At 50.8% G+C, this 20,558-nt stretch overlaps 1 protein-coding gene across 1 annotated transcript in view; it reads left to right on the top strand.

The window, feature by feature from the left end:
* TMEM104 (transmembrane protein 104) overlaps positions 1-20,558 on the top strand; it is a 57,718-nt gene that overhangs the window by 4,411 nt on the left and 32,749 nt on the right. The window contains exons 2-7 of the mRNA XM_008057391.2: positions 4,562-4,683; positions 7,465-7,546; positions 7,869-7,965; positions 8,595-8,675; positions 12,210-12,309; positions 12,714-12,822. Of these exons, the coding sequence (XP_008055582.1) occupies positions 4,562-4,683; positions 7,465-7,546; positions 7,869-7,965; positions 8,595-8,675; positions 12,210-12,309; positions 12,714-12,822 (591 nt within the window). The remainder of the gene's footprint in view (positions 1-4,561; positions 4,684-7,464; positions 7,547-7,868; positions 7,966-8,594; positions 8,676-12,209; positions 12,310-12,713; positions 12,823-20,558) is intronic.

Raw genomic sequence — 20,558 nt, 5'->3', positions numbered from 1 at the left:
ATCGCCAGAGCCCAGCAGGTCGACACTGGGGTGGCCGTGAGCGTGCCACTGCACTCCAGCCTGGACAACAGAGTGAAACTCCGACTCAAAAAAAGAAATTAGTCAAGTGTAATGGCATGCGCCTGTAGTCCCAGCTACTTAGGAGCCTGACGCAGAAGGATTGCCTGAGCCCCAGCAGGTTGAGGCTGTGGTGAATAGTGATCATGCCACTGTACTCCAGACCTAGATGATAGAGTGAGACCCCAACTCAGAGATGACCTGAGTTGGGCTCAGTCAAATCAGTTAAGTGTTCCTGTCTCCAGGCCATGTGCCAGACACCCTGAGCGACTAAGAGAGAAGTGAGATACACACCACCTACTCATAAGCCTCAGATTTAGTAATGGGGAAAAAAGAAATATTCCAACATCTAGAACCCAGTATAGGATGCTGGGTGCAGTGGCTCATGCCTGTAATCCCAGCACTTTGCAAGGTGGAGGCAAGAGAATTGCCTGAGTCCAGGGGTTTGAGACCAGCTCGGGCAATTTGGCGAGCCCTTGGCGAGCCCTTGTCTCTACAATAAATCAAAAAATTAGTCATGGTGGCGCACACTGGTGGTTTCAGCTATTTGGAAGGCTAAAGTAGCCATGAGTATGCCACCCACTCCAGCCTGGGCAACAGAGTGAGACTCAAAAAAATAAAATCCAGAATAGGGTATAAGTGTTATTGCTTCAGGGATTCAAAGGAGGGAGGTAAGATGAAGTTGGAAGGCTGGGAAAGGCTTTGTGGTGGAGGTTAGCATTTGAATGGTCCCTGAGACTGGGTAGGAATTGAGGAACTGAGGACAGGGCACAGAGGGTTTAGGGCTTGTGCCTAGTATACAAGTACTGCGGGCAGAGCACATTCCTCTCTATAGGGTGTCCTCCCGTTTGTCCAGCACTCTAATGTCTGGTCAGCACCTGTTGAGTAGCCTGTTCCTCCCTAACCACTGCCCAGCCCCTCCTTCCCCCAGCTAAGGGCCCCAAGATGGGAGTTGTCAGTCCCTGTGTCTGTTTCTTCATGCTTTAAAAGAGAAGTCTGACTGAGGGTGGGAGAATGGGCCCAGTATGTATGTTTCTGATCACAAATTCAGCATGTGGCTATCTTAGAGAAACTTAAAAATATAGAAAAGCACATCTTTCTAAGAATGGAGAGTGAAGACCGGGCTCGGTGGCTCAGCCTGTCATCCCAGCACTTTGGGAGGCCAAGGCGAGTGGATTGCCTGAGCCCGTAGGTTCGAGACCTGCCCAGGCAACTTGGCGAGACCTCATCTCTATAGAAAATCAAAAACTAGCTGGGCATGGTGGCGCACGCCTGTAGTTCCGGCTACTTGGAAGGTTGAGGCAGAAGGATCACCAGAGCCCAGCAGGTAGAGGCTGCGGTAGCCATGAGCGTACCACTGCACTCCAGCCTAGGCGACAGAGTGAGACTCCAACTCAAAAAAAAAAAAAAAAGAAAGAATGGGGAGTGAAAATAAGAGTTGGGTAAGCGTTACTTGAGATGAAGTGTGTGTGTGTTTTTTAATAATCAGAAGCAGGTATTAAAGCATACTGTAAGTTGCCCAATTTGGCAAAGTGCAGGAAGACCAGTTAGGAGTCTACTGCAATAGTCCAGGCAGAAAGATTCATTTGAATTGTAAATAAGGATAGTAGCCAGAGTTAACCACAAAAGATGCTTCAGAAATAAAATCACTAGCACCGGGATTTCGAGGGGAAGAAAGGAGGCTGGAGCCACTAATAGCTTGTCTAGGTGGAGGTAACTAGCAGGCAGTTGGACTTGAGGTCTGCAGAAAGATTGATACGAAGAGAAATACAGTCATCCTTTGTCCAGCAGTGATCATTAAAGCTGTAGGGTTGGACTCAGTTGCTGAGGAAAAGATGCATTGAGAGTAAAAGAGACAGCTGGTATCAGAAGTATAAGAAAGAGATTAAAGACTAAGAAAACCATTGGATTTGGCAAATAGGTCATTAGTGATTTTTTTTTTTTTTTGAGTCAGAATATCATTCTGTGGCCCAGGCTGGAGGGCAGTGGCATGCTCATGGCCATGGCAGCCTCAACCTGCTAGGGTCAGGCGATCCTTCCAAGTAGCTAGAACCACAGACACGTACCACCATGCCTGGCTAATTTTTTTGATTTATTGTAGACAGGAGGTCTTGCCAAGTTGCCCAGATTGGTCTCAAACCCATGGACTCAGGCAGTCCTCTCGCCTCCGCCTCTCAAAGTGCTGGGATTGCAGACATGAGCCACCACGCCTGGCTGTTAGTGATTTTTTTTTTTGTTTGGGATATGACCTTTATTGAGCTTATCCACCAGAGTGGAAACATTAGTGATTTTTAAAAGTGCAGTATTAAAAGAGTTCTAGGGATGGAAACCAACTAGTACAAGAACTTGGAGATGAAGACAGAGGAAATAGAGTGTCTCTTCGGGGAGTTTGGAAAAGGGAAGCGGTGAGAGGATAATATTTTAAAGGTGTGTGGTCGGGCGTGGTGGCTCACACATATAATCCCAGCACTTTGGGAGGCTGAGGTGAGAGGACCGCCTAAGCCCCAGGTTCGAGACCAGTCTAGCCAACTTGGCGAGACCTCATCTCTACAAAAAGTCAAAAACTTAGCCAGCTATGGTGGCATGTGCCTGCAGTTCCAACTACTTGGAAGGGTGAGACAGAAGGATCGCCAGAGCCCAGCAGGTCGTGGCTGTGGTGGCCGTGAACGTGCCACTGCCCTCCAGCCTGGGCGGCAGAGTGAGACTCCAACTCAAAAAATTATATATGTGTTTTAAAGGTGTCAAGGAAGCTTGTCAGAAGGGGTAGGAGTGAGTAGGGAGAGAGAATCTCAGAAAACTCAGGCGATCAGGGCTTAGCCTCACAAGGAGGGAGAACATGGGTCCCCAAAGGCTGGCAGGGAGGAGGGTGGGGAGAATACACATACTGTGGCTTTTTTTTTTTTTTTTTTTAAGTCAGGATCACTCTGCCGCCCAGGCTGGAGCACAGTGGCATGATCACAACAATCACAGCTCACTGGGCTTAGGCAATCCTTCCACCTCAACATTCCGAGTAGCTGGGACTACAGGTGTGTGCCACCACACCCGGTTAATTTTTTGATTTTTTTGTGGAGATGAGGTTTTGCTCTGTCGCCCAGGCTGATCTCAAATTCCTGGGCTCAAACAATCCACCCACCTCACCTCCCAGAGGTCGGGGATTACAGGCATGAGCCACCACGCCTGGCATTGTGACTTTTTGTGCAAGGAAGGAGTGAGGCTTTGGAGGTATACATCAGATGGCCTCAGTCACCTCCATAAAGTAGAAAATGGAGCCTCATCTAAGAGTGATGGGGGTCACAGGTCTGGGGGCCTGAAGAATGAGGTTTAGAGCAGTTACAGTGGGAAATGCTAGGAAATCCAGAGGAATAAAGAAAATATGATGTTGCTGGACCCCTGGGTGAAGGAACCATTCATTTATTGTGGGACCTGTCATGAAAATTAAAATGTCTCCGGAAATCTCTAGCAGCTTGCCTCAGGGAGTAGAGGAAGCAGGTGCTGGGCCCTGTCCAGGGCCAGGGTTAGAAAGGTTAGCACAGGGAAGCTGGGGCAACCATGCTTGTGGGGCTAGGGGAAAGGAAGCGGATGATGCCAAAGTGGGGGTGGGCTTCTGGGGAGGAGGAGGAGGCTGGGGGCACCAAAGAGCAACGCAGAAGGGCAGGGGCGCAGGACAGAGGAACTTCACAGCTGAGGTCTTGAAAAAGGGATGATTGTGATTAACTGCACTAAAAGAGGTGGTCAGTGGGTTACGTTTAAAACCTGAAGTCATTGATCTGACAAGTCCCGAGGTTGGGTGGGCAAGGGAGGATGGGAGTGACTGCTAATGGAAATGGGGTTTTTGGGGGGGTGGTAAAATGGACTTTGATGGTGGAGCTGCTTGCACAACCTTGTGAATATTACTAAAACCCACTGACTTGTATTACTTTCAAGGGGCGAATTCTATGGTTTGTGAATTGTATCTCAATTTTAAAAAAAAGGTTGGTGTAGGAGGGAGCAGGGTAAGAGAAGCATGAATGTCAACGTCCCAGAGGACAGTGGCAAGGATGGGCGGAGAGAAGGCTTGAGTCACGTGTTCCGAGGTCTTGGAAAAGCGGACATTTCTTTGCGGTCAGTGTTTGGTGTTCACCCTCGTGCTGGGTACCCCACTCGTGAGGCTCTGTCCTTAGGAAGCCTGCATTCTGTTCAAGCAGAGCACTAGCATCTGTGACACGGCTTTGTGAGGGCATGGCAATGATGACAGCAGGCTTGGAGACTAAAACTGATCATCAGAGATGTTCTGAAAACAGTAGAACGTGGGACTTTAGTCGTTCAGGTGTTCATGTTTGGTAAACTGGTTGCAGAGCCTGGCTCCTTAGGACCCAGATGTAAGTCTCCCTCCTGCCTGCTTCCTTGACTAAAGTGTGGCCTTCTGACCTCCATGATTGTGCCATCACCCACGGCCATCCTTGGGGGCAGTTGAGGGAAGAGGTTAATCATGTCCTGCCTTGACTGTCACCTCTGTGGGTTCCAGGTTGGGCTGGTGTACATGTTTAACCTCATCGTGGGAACAGGCGCACTCACCATGCCCAAGGCCTTTGCCACCGCCGGTTGGCTTGTCAGCCTCATCCTGCTAGTGTTCCTCGGCTTCATGAGGTAAGAGGCAGTGGGGGAACTGTCTCCCACCAGGGCCAGAGACGGAGCAGCAGGGAGTCCACCCTGGAAGACCAATCTTCCCTGGATTGATGTGAGGGCACTGAAGGGCGGAAAGAGGTCTGTCCACCCCATGTTTGGTCAGTGAGCGCTAACCTGGGTGGCCGGGAGAGAGGAAAGTAAATACAAATGTCTTGTGCTAATGGCGCAGTTGCACAACCTTGATCAGTTAAAAGTCAAGACATCCAGTTAAGCTTTGGAATTCTTCACATGGTGCTGGTACGTCTCTTCCCTGGCAGATTTGCCTCCCCTGGTATGTATTTTATTAATCTCACCATCAGTTTTTGTTCTCTGAGAAAATGCCACCTAGCCACTGAAGAAGGACCTAGCAAACATTTAAGGTGATATGAGGAGTACATTTGGAATTTAGAATTTGCTTAAAATAATTCACAAAGTAGGTGACAGACACACATGCACGCATACAATCAAGTGTTAAGCTCACCTACTATGTGCCTCCCCAAGCCTTCAGGGTTGCCTGCTCCTTGAGCCAGGTGTGTGGACTTCACCAGATGATGCTTCCAAGAGGGTGACTTCTACCTGAGGCTCTTCTCAGGGATTCCATGAGTAGGTCCCAAGTCGGTCAGCAAAGGCCCCAGGAGGGGATGTAGGAGTTGACATTTCCAGTCCTCTCAACCAGGTAGGACTCCACAAGCTACAACGAAGAGGTGGGCAGGAATGCCTGGAAACACCCCCAGGGAGTGTATCCCCTGAGGGAGATGACACCCCATCTCTGTGTGCCTGGCACTGTCCTAGGTGCTTGGGGTTCCTTGCCAAACAAAAAGAACCCTGCCTGCACAGACTTGACTTTATTTGGTGGGAAGATACACATAAGCAGTGAAGATAATAAATGAGTAAATTGTAGAGTAAGTTGGAAGAGGATGAATAATATGGAAAAAAGGCAAAGTATAGCAAGGTGAGGGGATTGGGATGGTGGGGTGACTACTAGTTTAAGCAGGGGAGCCCAAAGTCCAAGAGGGCCGCTTTTAAACAAAGATCTGAAGGAGGAAGGAGCAGGTGCCATTGAAGGACAAGACAGAGCCTAATAGTTGAAGCAAACTAAGACCTAGAAGAAGCCAAATGTGGGTAGGAAAACACCCGTGTTTTTCAGTTTCTTTATGCATTTCATTTGGGAGGTTTTGGGGTGAATCTTGGGGCACTGTTGACTCATTACGTACTAGGAGCCCGGACTGCCAAGAGCTCCAGAAGCCTTTGTCCTTGTGTGGCTCTGCTGTCCCCTTTAAAGGACCTTCAGCACAGGCAGCCATCCAAATGGGAAGTGATTATCGAGGGCCCCGGGTAGGGGCTGCCACGCCCCCCTCCTTGCTCAACCCATTTACATTTGGACGTGATCAATGAGTTGGCCTTGTCCAACCATGGGAAGTCTCTGTATACCTTAATTAAGATTGATTTTAGTTTTATTTCCAAAAGGAAAGGTACATCTAAAGCTCTTAAAATGGTCACTTAGGCAAGATAATGAGAAACCTTTCCAGGAGGTGCTGAGGCAATTGGAATGGGAGTTCCAGAGAGGCTACCCGCCCAGAGGGAGAGCGGGTGTGGGTTTGACCACTCTGAGGCCACACAGCTCCTCTCCCACCTGCCACCTTACCTCAGGACTGAGTGGTCAGCCCACCGCCATTGCCAGTGCTCAAGGAGGGTCAGGACTGAGTCTGGAGGCAGGGCTGTGCTGGCCTCAAGAAAGAGGGAGATGAATGTTTGTCTCATGCTGTTTCATGGCAGGGATAGAGTCATACCTCAGGTTTTATTAGCAGGAAGGCCGCCTGCCCCTGAATCTTGTGTTAACAAAGGCATTCATGTGTTCCAGCTGTCATCTAGGTCTCTCAGGTTTCTTTAAGAGGAAAGAAAAGATGATTTTTCCACTCTAGCCTGACTTCTTGGCAAGCATCTGGTGCCACCTCCCAGCTCCCTTTTGATTTGGGCCACAGAAATGCAAGCTTATTACTATTTTTTTAATTTTTGATTTTAAAGATGTAGGGTACAATTCAGGGTTAAGTATACAAATATTCATTATGCCGGTACCCTTGTTGATGAGGTGTGCTCCTCCCTCCCCCGGCAGAATCCCACTCCTGCCAATCCCGCTCCTGCAAGCTTATTTTAATAGTAGCCAGATTATTTGGAAAGTTAAAAATACTGCCCCCCAAAAAAGGGATAGATTCTGGAGCCAAGTACCCATTTTCAATTATCCATGCCTGTGCTCCTTCCATTAGTATATGTACTTGGGAGGTGACCGTTTGCCTGTGTCCTAGCAAGGAGAGGTGAAAGCTGCCTGCTGTCCTTCCAGAAGCCGTGGAGGGCCCCTTTGTGAGCCAGCTTTCTCCCCCACCAAGAGCATCACTGAGTGTCTGCCCCCAGCAGGCCCCTCTGGGTACGTGGCGCAGCATGACCTTGCATACCTCCTCCCAGCTCGCTCACTTCCTCGAGTAGTCCCTCTCCCGTCACTCGATTCACACCCCTCTCTCTCATACACTGGACATGCATTCTAAGTGTAGACAGCAACACCAAAGCAAGCACACAAGGCACCAGGTGTGCACGAATACACCTTTTTACCAGGTGAGACCCATCTTGAAAATTCTGTAGGGAACAGCTCTCAGAAAATGCTTTGGGCTTGTGGGTCTGGTCAGGTCTTAAAATGGCTTTTTCTTTCTCTTTGCGTCTCCTCCACCCTCTTTCCTGCCTTTGGCAATGGGCACGTGGCCTCCCCTTCAGCTTTGTGACCACCACGTTTGTGATGGAGGCCATGGCAGCAGCCAACGCACAGCTCCGCTGGAAGAGGATGGAAAACCACAAGGTGCGTCTGGTGCCCTTGTCTCCAGGCAGTGCCTGAGAGGCAGTCTCAGCAGCCTCCATTCTTTTCCTCCCAGTGTGTGGAAGGCTTTGTCCACAGCACTGTCCCTCACACCTGCCTTAAGTGAGCTCAGCCATTCAGAGCCTTTGTACCCAGGAACTGATGTGACAGGGTGGACCTCCTGAGAGCTTCCTAATCAGATATTTCTAGAAAAAGCTAACAAAGGAAGTGGGTTCACCATTGTCCCAGGGGTTTTCTGTAGCGTTACATGCTCCTCCTCTTTCCCTATTTTTTCTTCCTCCTTGTCCGTACCACCACCTCCCAGGAGGAGGAAGATGATGACTCCTCCACAGCCTCAGACAGTGATGTTCTCATTCAGGACAACTACGAGCGGGCAGAGATACGACCCATCCTGTCTGTGCGTAAGTCTTGGGGTTCTGGCGGGCCCACACTTCCCTCTGGTCCATGGGGTTCCCTCTCTTCATGGAAAGGGCCCTGGAAATCTCCCCATCTGGTATTTCCTACCTGGGGTCAATTCTGAAGTAGGCATCTTGATAGAGTAAAAAGAGCATAATCCTGGGCACGGACCTGGCCTGCTGACTTGGCCACTTACTAACATTTTCACCTTGGTAAGTTCCCTGGCCTCTGTGCCTCAGTTTCCTCCCTCCCCTACTGTTTCTGTAATGATGAAATGCCTGGTTCTGTGCCCGGTGCGCCCTGGAATCTTGAATAAATGTCCATCTATGGCTTCTCTTCTCCCACCCCATCCCCTCATATCCACATATCCCTGCCTTGCTGTCTTGTCCCTGGTCAGACTGGGCCAGGCATAGAGCACCTACTCTCCCTCTCAGCATAAGGAGCATCTCCAGATTCCCTTTAGAAATAAGATTGTTTTCAACCATTTCAAGCAAGAAACATTAGGAAGAGTTTTCTCAAGAGTTTGGACGCTAGGGGATTTAATTGTTCTGGAGAATTCAGGGAGCTTAGCAACACCCTCTAGAAGCCCTTTCAAGTAAAAGAACCGCTTCCTCTTGTTCTTTTGGCTCCACAGAGAGACGTGGATCTCCCAACCTTTTTGAAATCACAGACCGTGTAGAAATGGGACAAATGGCCTCCATGTTCTTCAATAAAGGTAAAAGTTCTTTTGAGGGTTGGGCATGGGAAAAGGGAGGTTGGTATTTCCCTGCAGACCTGGGCCCTTGTAACAAGGGTTTCATCTTGCTACCTAGGCAGTGGGGAAGAGCAGATTGTTGAGCTGCCCTGGAGCACCTGGAAAGCCACCTTGCTGACACGCCTGGATGCCCCTCTGTCCATTGGCATTAAGAGTCAAGAAGTGGCTCTCTAGCTGAAGTCAAGAATCCTAGGCAGCTCTCCAACCAGGGAAGCCAGCAGAGGCTGGCTGGTGGTTTTACGTCTTCTGCTTGATTGCTCTGACCTTCCTCTCGTTTTCTGGCCCAGTCTGTCTAGGACAACACCTGATGGTGATAGGGTCTGGTACACGCACCCCTGGGCATGTCTTTCCAGTGGCCAATAGAGGGCGCCAGGAGCCCACACCCAGGCTGGCAGGCTCTGGGACTCCACATCCTGGAGTCTGGTCATGAACCTGCTCCTTACTGGGATTTTGACTGCAACCCGAAGGTATCCCCGACTCAGGGGTTGCTGAGTGTTCCTGCGACATATTAACCTCCACAGCCAATCTTCTTCTTTTGGAAGATGAGCTATTCAAGAATTTAGTTTTTAATGCCCAGACCTCTTCTTTTCTGCTTCGTTGAGATTCAGACGCATTCTCTTTAATCCCTTCCTTTGCAGCTGTCCCAGATGCCGGCCCTTTGTTGAAGCCCCATTTGCTGAGTGGGCTGTCTTCATGGTTCTTTCTAGTCTTGAATGTGGCTACACTTAACCTAGAGCCCAGAGGACTGTGGAAACTCGGATCTTCTTGACTGCTTCTGAGAACATTAAGCGTTTAGTTTGTCAGTGGCAGTGCAGTGTGACTGTTGTCCAAAAGAGTGTGATTATTAACCAAAAGTTGCCCGAGGGCATGGTTCCACCCCCCACCCCCTCACCAGCCTCACAGAGGGCTTTCAAGAGTCATCCAAACCAAATGGGTTGCATTCAGCCCGCTTCTGTGCTTTTCCTTTGTTCCACTTGTATCACTCCCAGTCCCACCAGCCTGAGAGAGCAGAAGTGTTTTCCTCCTGGCAGGCGCACAAAGTGCCCTTAAATGCAAACCTTTAGTAAAATGCACACTGGAGGGAGGACATATATCTTTTAAACCTCCTGTCTGGTGTTCATGTTCTGCAGTCTGCCCTGATTTCTTTCTTTCTTTCTTTCTTTTGAGTTGGTATCTCACTGTGTCGCTCAGGCTGGAGTGCAGTGGCACACTCACGGCCACCGTAACCTCAACCTGCTGGGCTTAGGTGAGCCTTCCGCTCCAGCCTTCCAAGTAACTGGAACTACAGGCGCACGCCACCGTGCCTGCCTAGGTTTTTTATTTATTTATTTATTTATTTATTTATTGTAGAGATGAAACCGCACCAAGTTGCCAAGCCAGTCTCAAACCTGTGCACTCAGGCAATCCTCTAACCTCAGCCTCCCAAAGTGCTGGGATTATAGGCGTGAGTCACCACGCCCAGCCCTGATTTCTTTAAGAATTCTAGGAACCAGCGGTTTTGTCTTTTTTTCCCCCTCCAAACTAGACTCCTAATTTACCCAAATCTAATGGAAAATAAACACCTTGGTGTGAGAGCAGCCTCACACCTAGAGGGAGCCGCCTTCTCATCTGCTCCAGGGTTTCTCAAGCTCAGCTCTACTGATGTTTGGACCAGATCATTCTTTGTTGTGGAGGCCTGTCCTGTGCCTTGTAGGGCACTCAGTAACATCCCTGGCCTCCACCCATTAGATGCCAGTAGCACCTCCTAGTCAGGACTGTCAAAACTGTCCTCAGAGGTTGCCAAATGTTTCCAACAGGGTGTGAGAGGCAAAATCTCCCCTCGCTGAAAACCACTGTTTTGCTTTGTTCCTGTCACGGGTTGTCAAATTGTCACCTTCACCTTTGGTGGGGCTGTCACTTTCCACAAAAGGCTCCCCTGGGAATCCGACTCACTTCTTGTAATTAGAAATGCCAGGCCTAGCCATTGCTGTCCTCTCAGGAAGTTCATTGATCCTCCTGTTTTGAGTCAAGTAATGAGATGTATTGATCAGGAACGGCCAATGGCAGTTTATAAACAGAACTGATGCTGGAATCCATTGGCAGGCAGAGGAGAGGGAAGTGGGGAGGGGACAATACCTCCCCACAGAGAGCACTGGCATCAGAGCAGAAAGGCAAGAGGGAGTCTGGGCTGTACCTGGAGCCTGGAGTGTGAGTGACAGGCAGACCCCAGGGCCCATCGAGGCTATCTCTGATCTGTCAGGGAAAGACATGCTGTGTTCAAAAAGCAGGCGCCAGTGCCCTCCTGGGTCCTCTTGAGAATGATGTTGACATTTTTCTAGTCTTTTTTCCCCAGACTCCTAGGAGCAGGGCTGGCCAAGGGGTAACATGTCCTAGGCTTTCACCTGGGGATCCTGCAGGCTCTTCAGAGCCACCAGGTTTAGAAGGGAACTGTCACTTCATTTTTCTTTATGTTCTCAGAGAAGCCAGCTGCCTAAGACCAGTAACATCAAAAACGTGAGCATTAGTATGAACAGGAGTTGAGACTGGCTGTCTGGGACCTTAGCCCTTAGGTTGTAGAACCCTGGCCACTTTTTTCAGAGCGATTGCACCTGACCTTTATCATTGGAATCATATGTGAAATGTGGTGCAGTGGAATTCTTCTCACTCTGCAGGTTAGAAGACATTCATGGACTTGCTGGGGTCATGAGACGTGTCTGATAGGGTGAGGACCAGAGCCCTGTGTTCCTAACTCCTAGTTCAGGCTACTTCTGGAGTGAGAGGGGACAAATGTCTGCCTCTGCAGAGGGAGCTTCAGCACTGTGCACCTTCCAGAGTCTGCGCTGTCCCTTGCAGACACCTCTTGGAAGAAGGAAAGGGAGCCTGTCTTGAGCACCATCTCCCCAGCATACCAGGCCACTGTGTGCTTGGTGATCAATCGGGTTCAGAATGAGGCGGTTGGTCTTTGGGAATCAAGAGCTTTTCACCCTGTGGATTTCAGCGTCAGTGGAGTTGGGCCATTTCCTGTCAACTTCTCTCTGCTTCAGTTCTTTAGTAGCAATCACTTATCTTAGAGCTCTGTTTTGGCTGCGGAGGGGCCCCCAGCACAGACGTGCCTGGGGGCTCAGACTCCTGACTTAGGGCCTCTCTCTTCCCCTCCCCCCACCCCACAGCCTGACCCAAGTACGAAGGCACCTCTGGTTCCTCCCTGGCCACGCCACACCGTGCCTCACAATGCCTCACACTCACCTTGCACCTGTCTGGATTCAAAGTCTCTCTGATCCCCCAAGCCTAATTGAGTCCTCTCTGGTGAAAGTCATGAGCTAATGTGTCTCCTGTCAGCATCACAGTGTAGCCAGCCAGAAAAAGAAATAGGACTTTGGGGTCATTTCCCCACCTTTTGTAGAAAGTAAACATCTCAGAGAACTGAAAGCTGTGGAAGAGGTAGAGATTTAGTCGTCAACAGAGAATACAGACGTCTCTTTCTGGCTCCCTGACTGATGGCTTTGTTCCTTGCAGTGGGAGTCAACTTGTTCTATTTCTGCATCATCATTTACCTGTATGGGGACCTGGCCATCTATGCTGCAGCTGTGCCCTTCTCCCTCATGCAGGTGACCTGGTGAGTAGCCCCCTTACCCCCACACTGGCTGTAGCCAAGTGAGCTTCCTCCACCAATCAGAGCAGAGTGTCTGGGGAAAAGCATCACATCGAGAGAGCCCATCAGTGTCTTAGAAATGTAGACACCCAGACCCTTTTCTGCACAGACCACACAGCTGTGCCCTCTGTCCTTCCCTCATGCTGTTGTCTCCTTCCCTGCCCCACCGGGTTCCCATCCAGGGCTCCTGAGTCACTGGAGAAACAGTGCTAGGGGAACAAACAAGACATGTCCTAAGAGATGCATCCTGAAACACAGTTCATGAAAAGTCAGGTTGTTGGTGCTAACACAGCTGTGCAGGGAGTAGCTCTGTCTCTTCAGCCAAGTGGGTGACCACGCTGAGCCCAGGCTGCTGTTCTCCTTATCAGCAGTGCCACCAGCAATGACTCCTGTGGCGTGGAGGCCGACACCAAATATAATGACACTGACCGGTGCTGGGGGCCCCTGAGACGAGTGGACGCCTACCGCATCTACTTGGTGAGTGTCTGCACCTCCTCTGCTCCGCCCACCTCACCCTAGCCTGGGTGACCAAGGGCATTGGAACCGCCTTTACTTTGTGATTGAGCCCTTTACCCAGAGAGGAGAGTCTGCATATCTCCACACTCTGGCTAATTACTGGCACCTTGGCCCCAGGCAGAAGTGGATCACGTCACTAAGACTCTAGCCCCAGAGGGTCCTGGCAACAGGCCTCAAAGTCACAGTGGTTCAGAGTTACACTCAGGTCGTTGCCAGCATGAGGGCCATGACCTGTTGTAAACTTAGCTCAGGCTCTGAGAGCACTCTCAGCAGGGTTCTCTAAAAATGCCAGATCTTATTTTCTAGAGACTTTCCATATTTTGACCTTACTCCCGGCCAGCCCAAGAGCATATGGTTAGATGCTGGGCCTGACCATAAACAGGCTCTCCAGATAGGGAAAGATCAGCCTAGCCATCTTCCTGTCTTCCCTCCTCCCAGTGGACAAGAGAAGATGATGGATCTCCAGGCTTGTTCTTGATTGCTTTGTGCCATGTGGGGGCGGGGAACTGAATAATATGCCAGACGGGTCTTGGATAATAAGATACAAAACCAGAGGCAGTTATTTATCTCTGCCTGCTTTGTGGGCGGAACTCAGAAATGTTTTTCTTTAACTTTTGTAGCATCTATTAATATTCTCTGCTTCCTCTTGGTCTTTCTCAGCCCTGACACAGATATAGGTGTGCTAGGTGACACAGAGTTTGACACGTGGCCACTTAGCAGATTCGGAGAGGGGAGGCAGGGGCCAGGAGAGAGCTGAGCTTTTCAGGGAGCTGGCCTCTTAACTTCCCTATTCTGGCAAAGGTTTCCACAGGCCCTGCCAATTGTGTTATTTGGGTCTGGATTTGTTAACTCCAGGGGCCACCGAATGGGTTTTTTTGTCTTCCCAGCCCCATACTTAAAGACCTACTGAAGGAGCTCTGTAGCATAGGCCATAGGAGAGATTGGGTAGCCTCTCTGCATCTCAGGAGCAGTTGGGTGATGGTTTTTCTTGTCTTGCACATTCAGCTGTGGCTACCAGTTTGCCTTTTAGTAGAATTGTATCCCCAATTCTTCTGTCACAGGTCTGGTGGAAATTTGGTAGCAGGTTAATTGCCCGGCACCCTCTCTGCCTTCCCAGCCTTGGGGTGGGTGAGGGAACTGGCATGGAAGCTAGGAAAGCCCAGGCACTGGCAGGACAGCTGAGGCTTTCTTAGCCTCTTAGCATTCAATAAACCGTGATTGATAAAATTAGCAAAGGTATTAGTAAGCATAAGGCCCCATCTGGATCTCTTACTGGGTGGGCGAGCAGAAGAAAGGGATGGAGGACAGGGTCCGAGCAGCTTGCAAAGACATGGGAGCATGTCCAGGGCAGAGCTGCTCCAGTGGTCTTTGCTGGAGAGGCTGCAGACCCCGCCTGGCATACTCCCCACCATCAGCAAGACAGAGACTGAGCATTGGGAATATTGGCTGCTGCCATTTGCTTGGTAAATTATTTAGAAGCATTATTCTTGCCTTGTTAAATTGCTCCTTCACTTGCTCCTATAAACCTTCCACATGATGGAAGCCTCCCTCCCTGATTCTTAATAACTCTCTGACCGAACAGAAGGAACCCTTCAGGAAAGCAGACGGGCATTAATTACTGCCTTCAACTCCCAGATATTGCACTTATAACTCATAGAGCTAATTGTCATTAGAGCCTGCACAAACTGCGAAACAGGAAGCAAAGACTGCAAAACAGGAGCAGAGACCCCGACTGACTGCCCCGCGAGAGCCTGTTGTCTCTGGGCTGGTGACATTATCCCTCCCGCACACCCCAGTCCCCTGCTAAGGGCTTCGGTTTCTCAGAAGGTTTTTGGTTTGCTTGTGTTCTTCTACCCAGCTAGGAGAAGTTGGAGGTTGTCCTCCAACTGGACAATGCCCTTGGCATTGTCTGGGAAGTTACTTTACAGCTTTGCATGTGACACCCCAGGGCCCAAGGTTCTAGGGAACAGCAGAGCCTTCTGAACCCAAGCACTGGGGCTTTCATCACTCTGCAGCCCACTCCCCTCCCTCAGTGCATTGGAAGGGGCAGAGTGACCGGAAGAAGGGGTTGGCGAAGAGTTGGATTTCCCTCCTCAGTCCCAAGCACTCTTGCAGGTGATGACAGCATCTTCCCCTCCCAAGTCTGGCCTGCAGGGCTTATCTCTGTGTGTCTTCACTAAGGTCAGGGGAGTTGGATTCCATCAAGTGGCCTCTGGGGCCCTCGGGGAGGAGGACTCTTCTTTCCCTTGCCCCCTAGTCATTCAGGTTCCGAAGATTGTCCATTCCCCCTAGAGAATGTGCTGTGCCTCTTACCACCAGCTGGTTCTGATTTTGCAGCCAGCCAGACTTCACCCAAAATGTTCAGCAAGGCAGCCAGCAAGTAGGGAGAAGATGTAAAACCCCTTCCTACCCTGTGCACAGGTCATCTCTTTGTCGCAGGTAGATGATGCCCTTAGTCTGTGTTTTTAAGAGGGCCTTGTAATAAACACTTCTTCATTGCTATTCTAGGACAGTATGTTCTGGGGGATAAAGGTACCAGCTTTTATATTGTGTCTGGTTTTCAGAAAATCCTCTGGAAACTCTCTCTTCTGCTTCCTCCCAAGGAATGCTCCCAAGATGCACACATACAGTGAGAATATTTGGGATAGTAATATCTCCAGAGGCCTGCCTGTGTGTGGTATCAGGATTACCTACAGAAAGGGAGCCTCTCTACCAGCAGCTCTTAGTTACCTCTCAAAGCTCTGGCCTTAAGTAGAAAATTCATTCTCCCCTTCTCACACCCTGTGACCTCTCATCCCCATCATGGGATTCCCAAGTAGGAGTCAGTCTCTCCCTCTCCTTCCCTGAGTAGTTGCAGAGCAGGGTTCTGTGGGGTTGAGAGTCCCCTGAGTCACTTACTGCTTCACACGGACTTTCTAGACATTCCCGCAGTCTGCTGTGGCTGGAGCCGGTGTTGGGGCCTGTGAAGGTTGTCATGAGGAGCTGCTTTCAGCTGACCTCTGATTCTCAGCCCCCCGCCCCAGCCTTCCTGCTGCTTTGAGAAATCAAATGGGAAAGTATCGGACGCCTGTTCTTCCAAGCGGCTAACCTTGCCTCCAGGCTGGGGAGCATCTCGGGATTCTTTCTGCAGAGTTTCTCTGGTTTTGGAAGGGAACACAGTCAGAATTTGCCATTCATTCCTTCCTAACATTTCGAAGGAGCCAGGGCCGGCCTCCCTCCAACCCTGGTGAAGTGATGGGATTGTGTATGAATCAGTTCTTCTGGGACTCAGGCTGTCCCGAGTGTCTGGGACACAGGCGTGTGTCACTCTCTCCTGGGGTCAAGGGCACTGCCTGGTGCATTTGTTGCACTTCCTCATTCCCCAGCACCTCCCAACCAATCATTCCCATGCCCTGCCTAGACCTAGAGTGTGTTGGGGGAAACCCTAAGGGGGCGGTGAGAACTGCCTGAATGCTGAAAGCCTCTTACCATGAGGAAGAGGGAGCGGTATCCGCCACTTACAGGTGGACAGATGCTGCTTGGTTGCAGGTGGCCCAGCAGGCACTGGCCAAGCAGAGCCGGGAACGCAGATGGCAGAGCGGAGCTTTTCCTGGCTGGAGACCCGGCCGCAAACTGGCCGTGTTGAGCAGGGGGCCCTCGAGAGCTGTCTTGGGACAGGACAAGGTCACCCTGGCTTGCATCCGCCTTAAACACAGGAGCTGAGAGAGCCATCTCCAGGGCACAGATGACTCAGGAGAGGGATGCAACATGCAAGTACCTGGCCAGTGACTTACCACCCTCTGTGATGGAGGGAGTCCTTCCCAGCCTCCCTCTGGACTCCTCCTTGAAGAATGGGGAGGCGCGAGAGGAGTTCTGCCTTCCGGCCTCTCTTCCTAGAGGAGCAGGTCAGTCTGCAATTCAGGCGCAAGGTGACACTGGAAGGTCTTCCAGGCCTTCGGCGACTGCCTTGTTTTCTCTCCCACTGCCCGGAGACCACGTTTTCTGATCCCGTCTTGACTCCATCTCACATGGCAACACTGGCCTTGTCCATTTGCAGCTGAGAATGGCGTCCCCTTTTCCAACCCCAGTGATTTCCTCCTAAAACAGTACCACTCAAGGAGAAAATATCTTTTGCGTGAAGGACAGAAAAGGGAGTGGTGTGCCTGCATGACAGTGCTACGCAACCTTTTTTTTTTTTTTGAGTCAGTCTCATTCTCGCTCAGACTGGAGTGGAGTGGCACACTCATGGCCACCACAGCCTTGACCTGCTGGGCCCAGGCGATCCTTCCAGAACTCAGCCTTCCAAATAGCTGGAACTGCAGATGCACGCCGCCACCCCCAGCTAATTTTTTTATTTAGTATAGAGACAAGGTCTCACCAAGTTGCCCAGGCTGGTCTTGAACCTCTGGGCTCAGGCAGTCCTCTTGCCTCCACCTCCCAAGTGCTGGGATTACAGGTGTGAGCCACTGTGCCTGGCCTCACACAAGCTTTGAATGTTCCTCCCACTTTGGTTTACTTTGCCTTGGCATGGCATGTTTCCAGTGTCTTCCACATTTCTGGTTTAGGCCTCCCAGCCACACGGTAAAGTACATGGCATCATCCCATTTCACAGCAGAGAAAACTGACTCAGAGATGGTGGCTTCCCCAGGGTCACGGAGCTAAAGCAGACAGCAGCTCGACTCTTTGGACATTCAGCGCTGTCTTCTTGCTCTGGTGACACAGACGTGCCTGCTTGCTCGAGTTGGAGTTCGGAAGGTTCCACCTCAGGGCAGCCCGCCTGCCATGCACAGGTGGAGGGCAGTGAGAGCCTGCTCTTGAGCCCTGGGAGCTTGATGTTTGCAGGCAGTTGGGGTGACGCCCACTGAGCAGGTGGCTGGGGAGTGATCTGCATTTCCACATCTTGCCACAGTCGACTTGACTGATGCCCCGTCTGTCTTGTTACCCCTCTCCTGGATAGTGAGGCCAAGCCAACTCTTTCTGGGCATTCGAGGAGTGTTGGAATTAAGCGCCTCTTCCCAAGGACATTTCCCTCCCCTGCCATGGTCTCTGTCTGTTCTTTCAGCATCAACCACTGTGCCCTGGGGCTGTGGCATCTGCTAATAAGTGGGTCACAGCCGCCTTCACTTGAATATTTATTCTTACCAATTCTGGGGCAGGAGGTGGCCTAGAGGCCTTCAGGACCAGTGAGGAGGGAAAATTAGCAGGAAGCAACAAGTTTTAGGAGCAGCAGTGACTTCTCAGGACTTGGGGACTCTCAGGGACACTGTACTGCACACCTCCAGAGACACCACTCCTATAGTTGTCTACATCAACAGTGGCCCCAGAGCACAAGTCTAGGAGAATACAGGTGAATACTGCCCCCGGATTGGTGCAGCATCGAGAACCAGGATCAGAACAGAGCACAGTTAGCACAGTTAGAGAGCACCCACAAGAGGTCTGGGGCAAGAACTTTGGCAGGATAAGCACGCTGTCTCCTTAATGGAGTCCAATGGGTTGGCCTCATCTGGAAACAGAACAGGGCCCTTAGCTCAGCAAACAGGCACCTAGTGAGAGTTTCCCTTCCCTGGGCAATGCCCATCCTCTGGCTCCTGTGAGTTAGGACTCAGCCCGACATCATGCCAGAACAAGTCAGGAGGAGACTCTTGAATACCTGGAGTGGGGAGGGTGTTGCTTATAGGGTCTGGGACATCCAGGTGCCTCCTGAGCAGTATGGTGACTTCATGGGCACTCACCAGGGTGAACCAGAAAGCCCATCTTCTTTTCTTCTCCTGCCCAGCAAGCCTGTTGTTAGCTCTTCATTGAATTCTGGAGGCTCCAGAAAGGTCAAGTTTGTTTTTCCTTTCACCCTTCCCGTTCCTTCCTGTTCACCCATGGAAAACTGCCTGTCATAACTGGGTACAGTAGGTGAAGATGTTCTGATTAGTGTTCTCTGTTGGACTCGGTGGGGATTAAGAATGTCTTCAGCCAACCGGGCTCGGTGGCTCAGCCTGTAATCCCGCGCCTTTGGGAGGCTGAAGTGAGTGGATTGCCTGAGCCGGCAGGTTCAAGACCCGCCTGGGCAGCGAGACCTCATCTCTACAATAGATCAAAAAATCAGCCGAGCGTGGTAGCGCATGCCTATAATTCTGGCTACTCGGAAGGCTGAGGTGGAAGGATAGCCAGAGCCCAGCAGGCGAGGCTGCGGTGGCTGGGAGCAGCCACTGCACTCCAGTCTGGGTGACCGAGTGAGACTCCAACTCAGCAACAACAAAATAAAGAATGTCTTCAGCCAACTTCAGCATGTGGTCATGAACCCTGGGAAGATGTGTGTCCCGGGCTCTAATTCATCCCACACGTTCTTAGCCCTCTGCGTTCCTCCCACAAGATCTTCCCCACATCCCAAAAATGTGCATCCCTGCTACCCAAGCAGGAGCCAGGAGTCTAATGCTGAGTGAACTCTAACTTCAGGCAGTGACTGCACTCAGATTGAAATGACTGACTTCAAGGGATTAGCTTGTCTCTTTCTTTTTCAAGGAAATCAATAATACAGGGACAGGCCTGTGTTTTTCTTTCTTTTTTTTCCCCCCCTTGGGAACTGTCCATATATCTTATACCAGGAACAGCTTCTTGTCTTTTGGTGTCCTTTCCATCCCCCCCACCCCAGCCCTTTCTAAATGAAATTCAGGTTGCCTGTCATTCACTCCACACTGTGGCTTGTCTTGCCAACTTCTGGCCAGAGACCCTGTGAGCCCCCACCATCCCACTGGTCACCCTGCCACTGCAACTGGTATCTGAGCACCCATCCCTGTGCCCCATGTTGCCCAAGACAGGCCCCTCACCTTGCTGAGGACACCTGAGTGACACCTCCCTGAGCCACCCTGTGACAGCCTCCTCCTCCACCCCCAGGGCCTCTGGGTATTTGGCCCAAGATTCCCCTTCCTGCTCAGTGAGAGAATTGCTGTTTTTATTTTTAATGTAGCTCTCAGGGACACAGGTTCTGTCGACTGGCATTAAACCCACCATCCATCACGCCCCACGGCCTGCCTCTTCCTTGGCTGATACCTGTGCGCACCGGCTTAGAGGACGTGCTTGGCCCCCATGCCACTGCCTCCATGGTCTCGGTACAGATCCCAGCCTAAGGACCCCTTGTCACAGGGCAGCAGGTAGTGGTTTCTTCTGCATAGTCCCTACCACTCCCTCCCCCAGATCTCAGAAGCTGCTCATCAGCCTTTGTCCAGGTCCTGAAGGGTGACAGGACCTTGCATTCTGGCTCCTGAGCCAGGTGACCTGTGTAGCCCTTCACACTGTGACGGTTTGAGTGTCCCTCTGGCCCTGGTTGAATGTGCAGGTCAAGTATCCCTTACCCAAAATGCTTGGGACCAGCAGTGTTTTGGATTTGGGATTTATTCTGATTTTGGAATATTTGCGTTATGTTTGGAGTTGAGCATCTCAATTCAAAAATGCAAAATCCAAGATGTCCAGTGAACATTTCCTTTGGATCCTGTCAGCACTCAAAAAGTTTCGGATTTGGAAGCATTTTGGATTTACAGATTTGGGATGCTCGGCCTGAACCACATTTCTCTACCCCCCACCTCTGTGGTCTGGAAAGTGACCAGCAACCGTGCAAAAGCCACTTGCCCAAGCAAGCCCATCTTACTCCTTGGCGTGTGGGAAATGGCAAGTGAACTTGCCTGCTTGCTTATCCTTCACCCAGGAAGAGAATGTGGAGGGGAAAATTA

The sequence above is a fragment of the Carlito syrichta genome, unplaced genomic scaffold (assembly GCF_000164805.1).
Source record: "Carlito syrichta isolate Samal-C Ts95f unplaced genomic scaffold, Tarsius_syrichta-2.0.1 Scaffold302991, whole genome shotgun sequence".
Taxonomy (NCBI): domain Eukaryota; kingdom Metazoa; phylum Chordata; class Mammalia; order Primates; family Tarsiidae; genus Carlito; species Carlito syrichta.
Note: the sequence above shows the minus strand (reverse complement) of the source record. Positions and strands in the feature narration are given on the sequence as shown.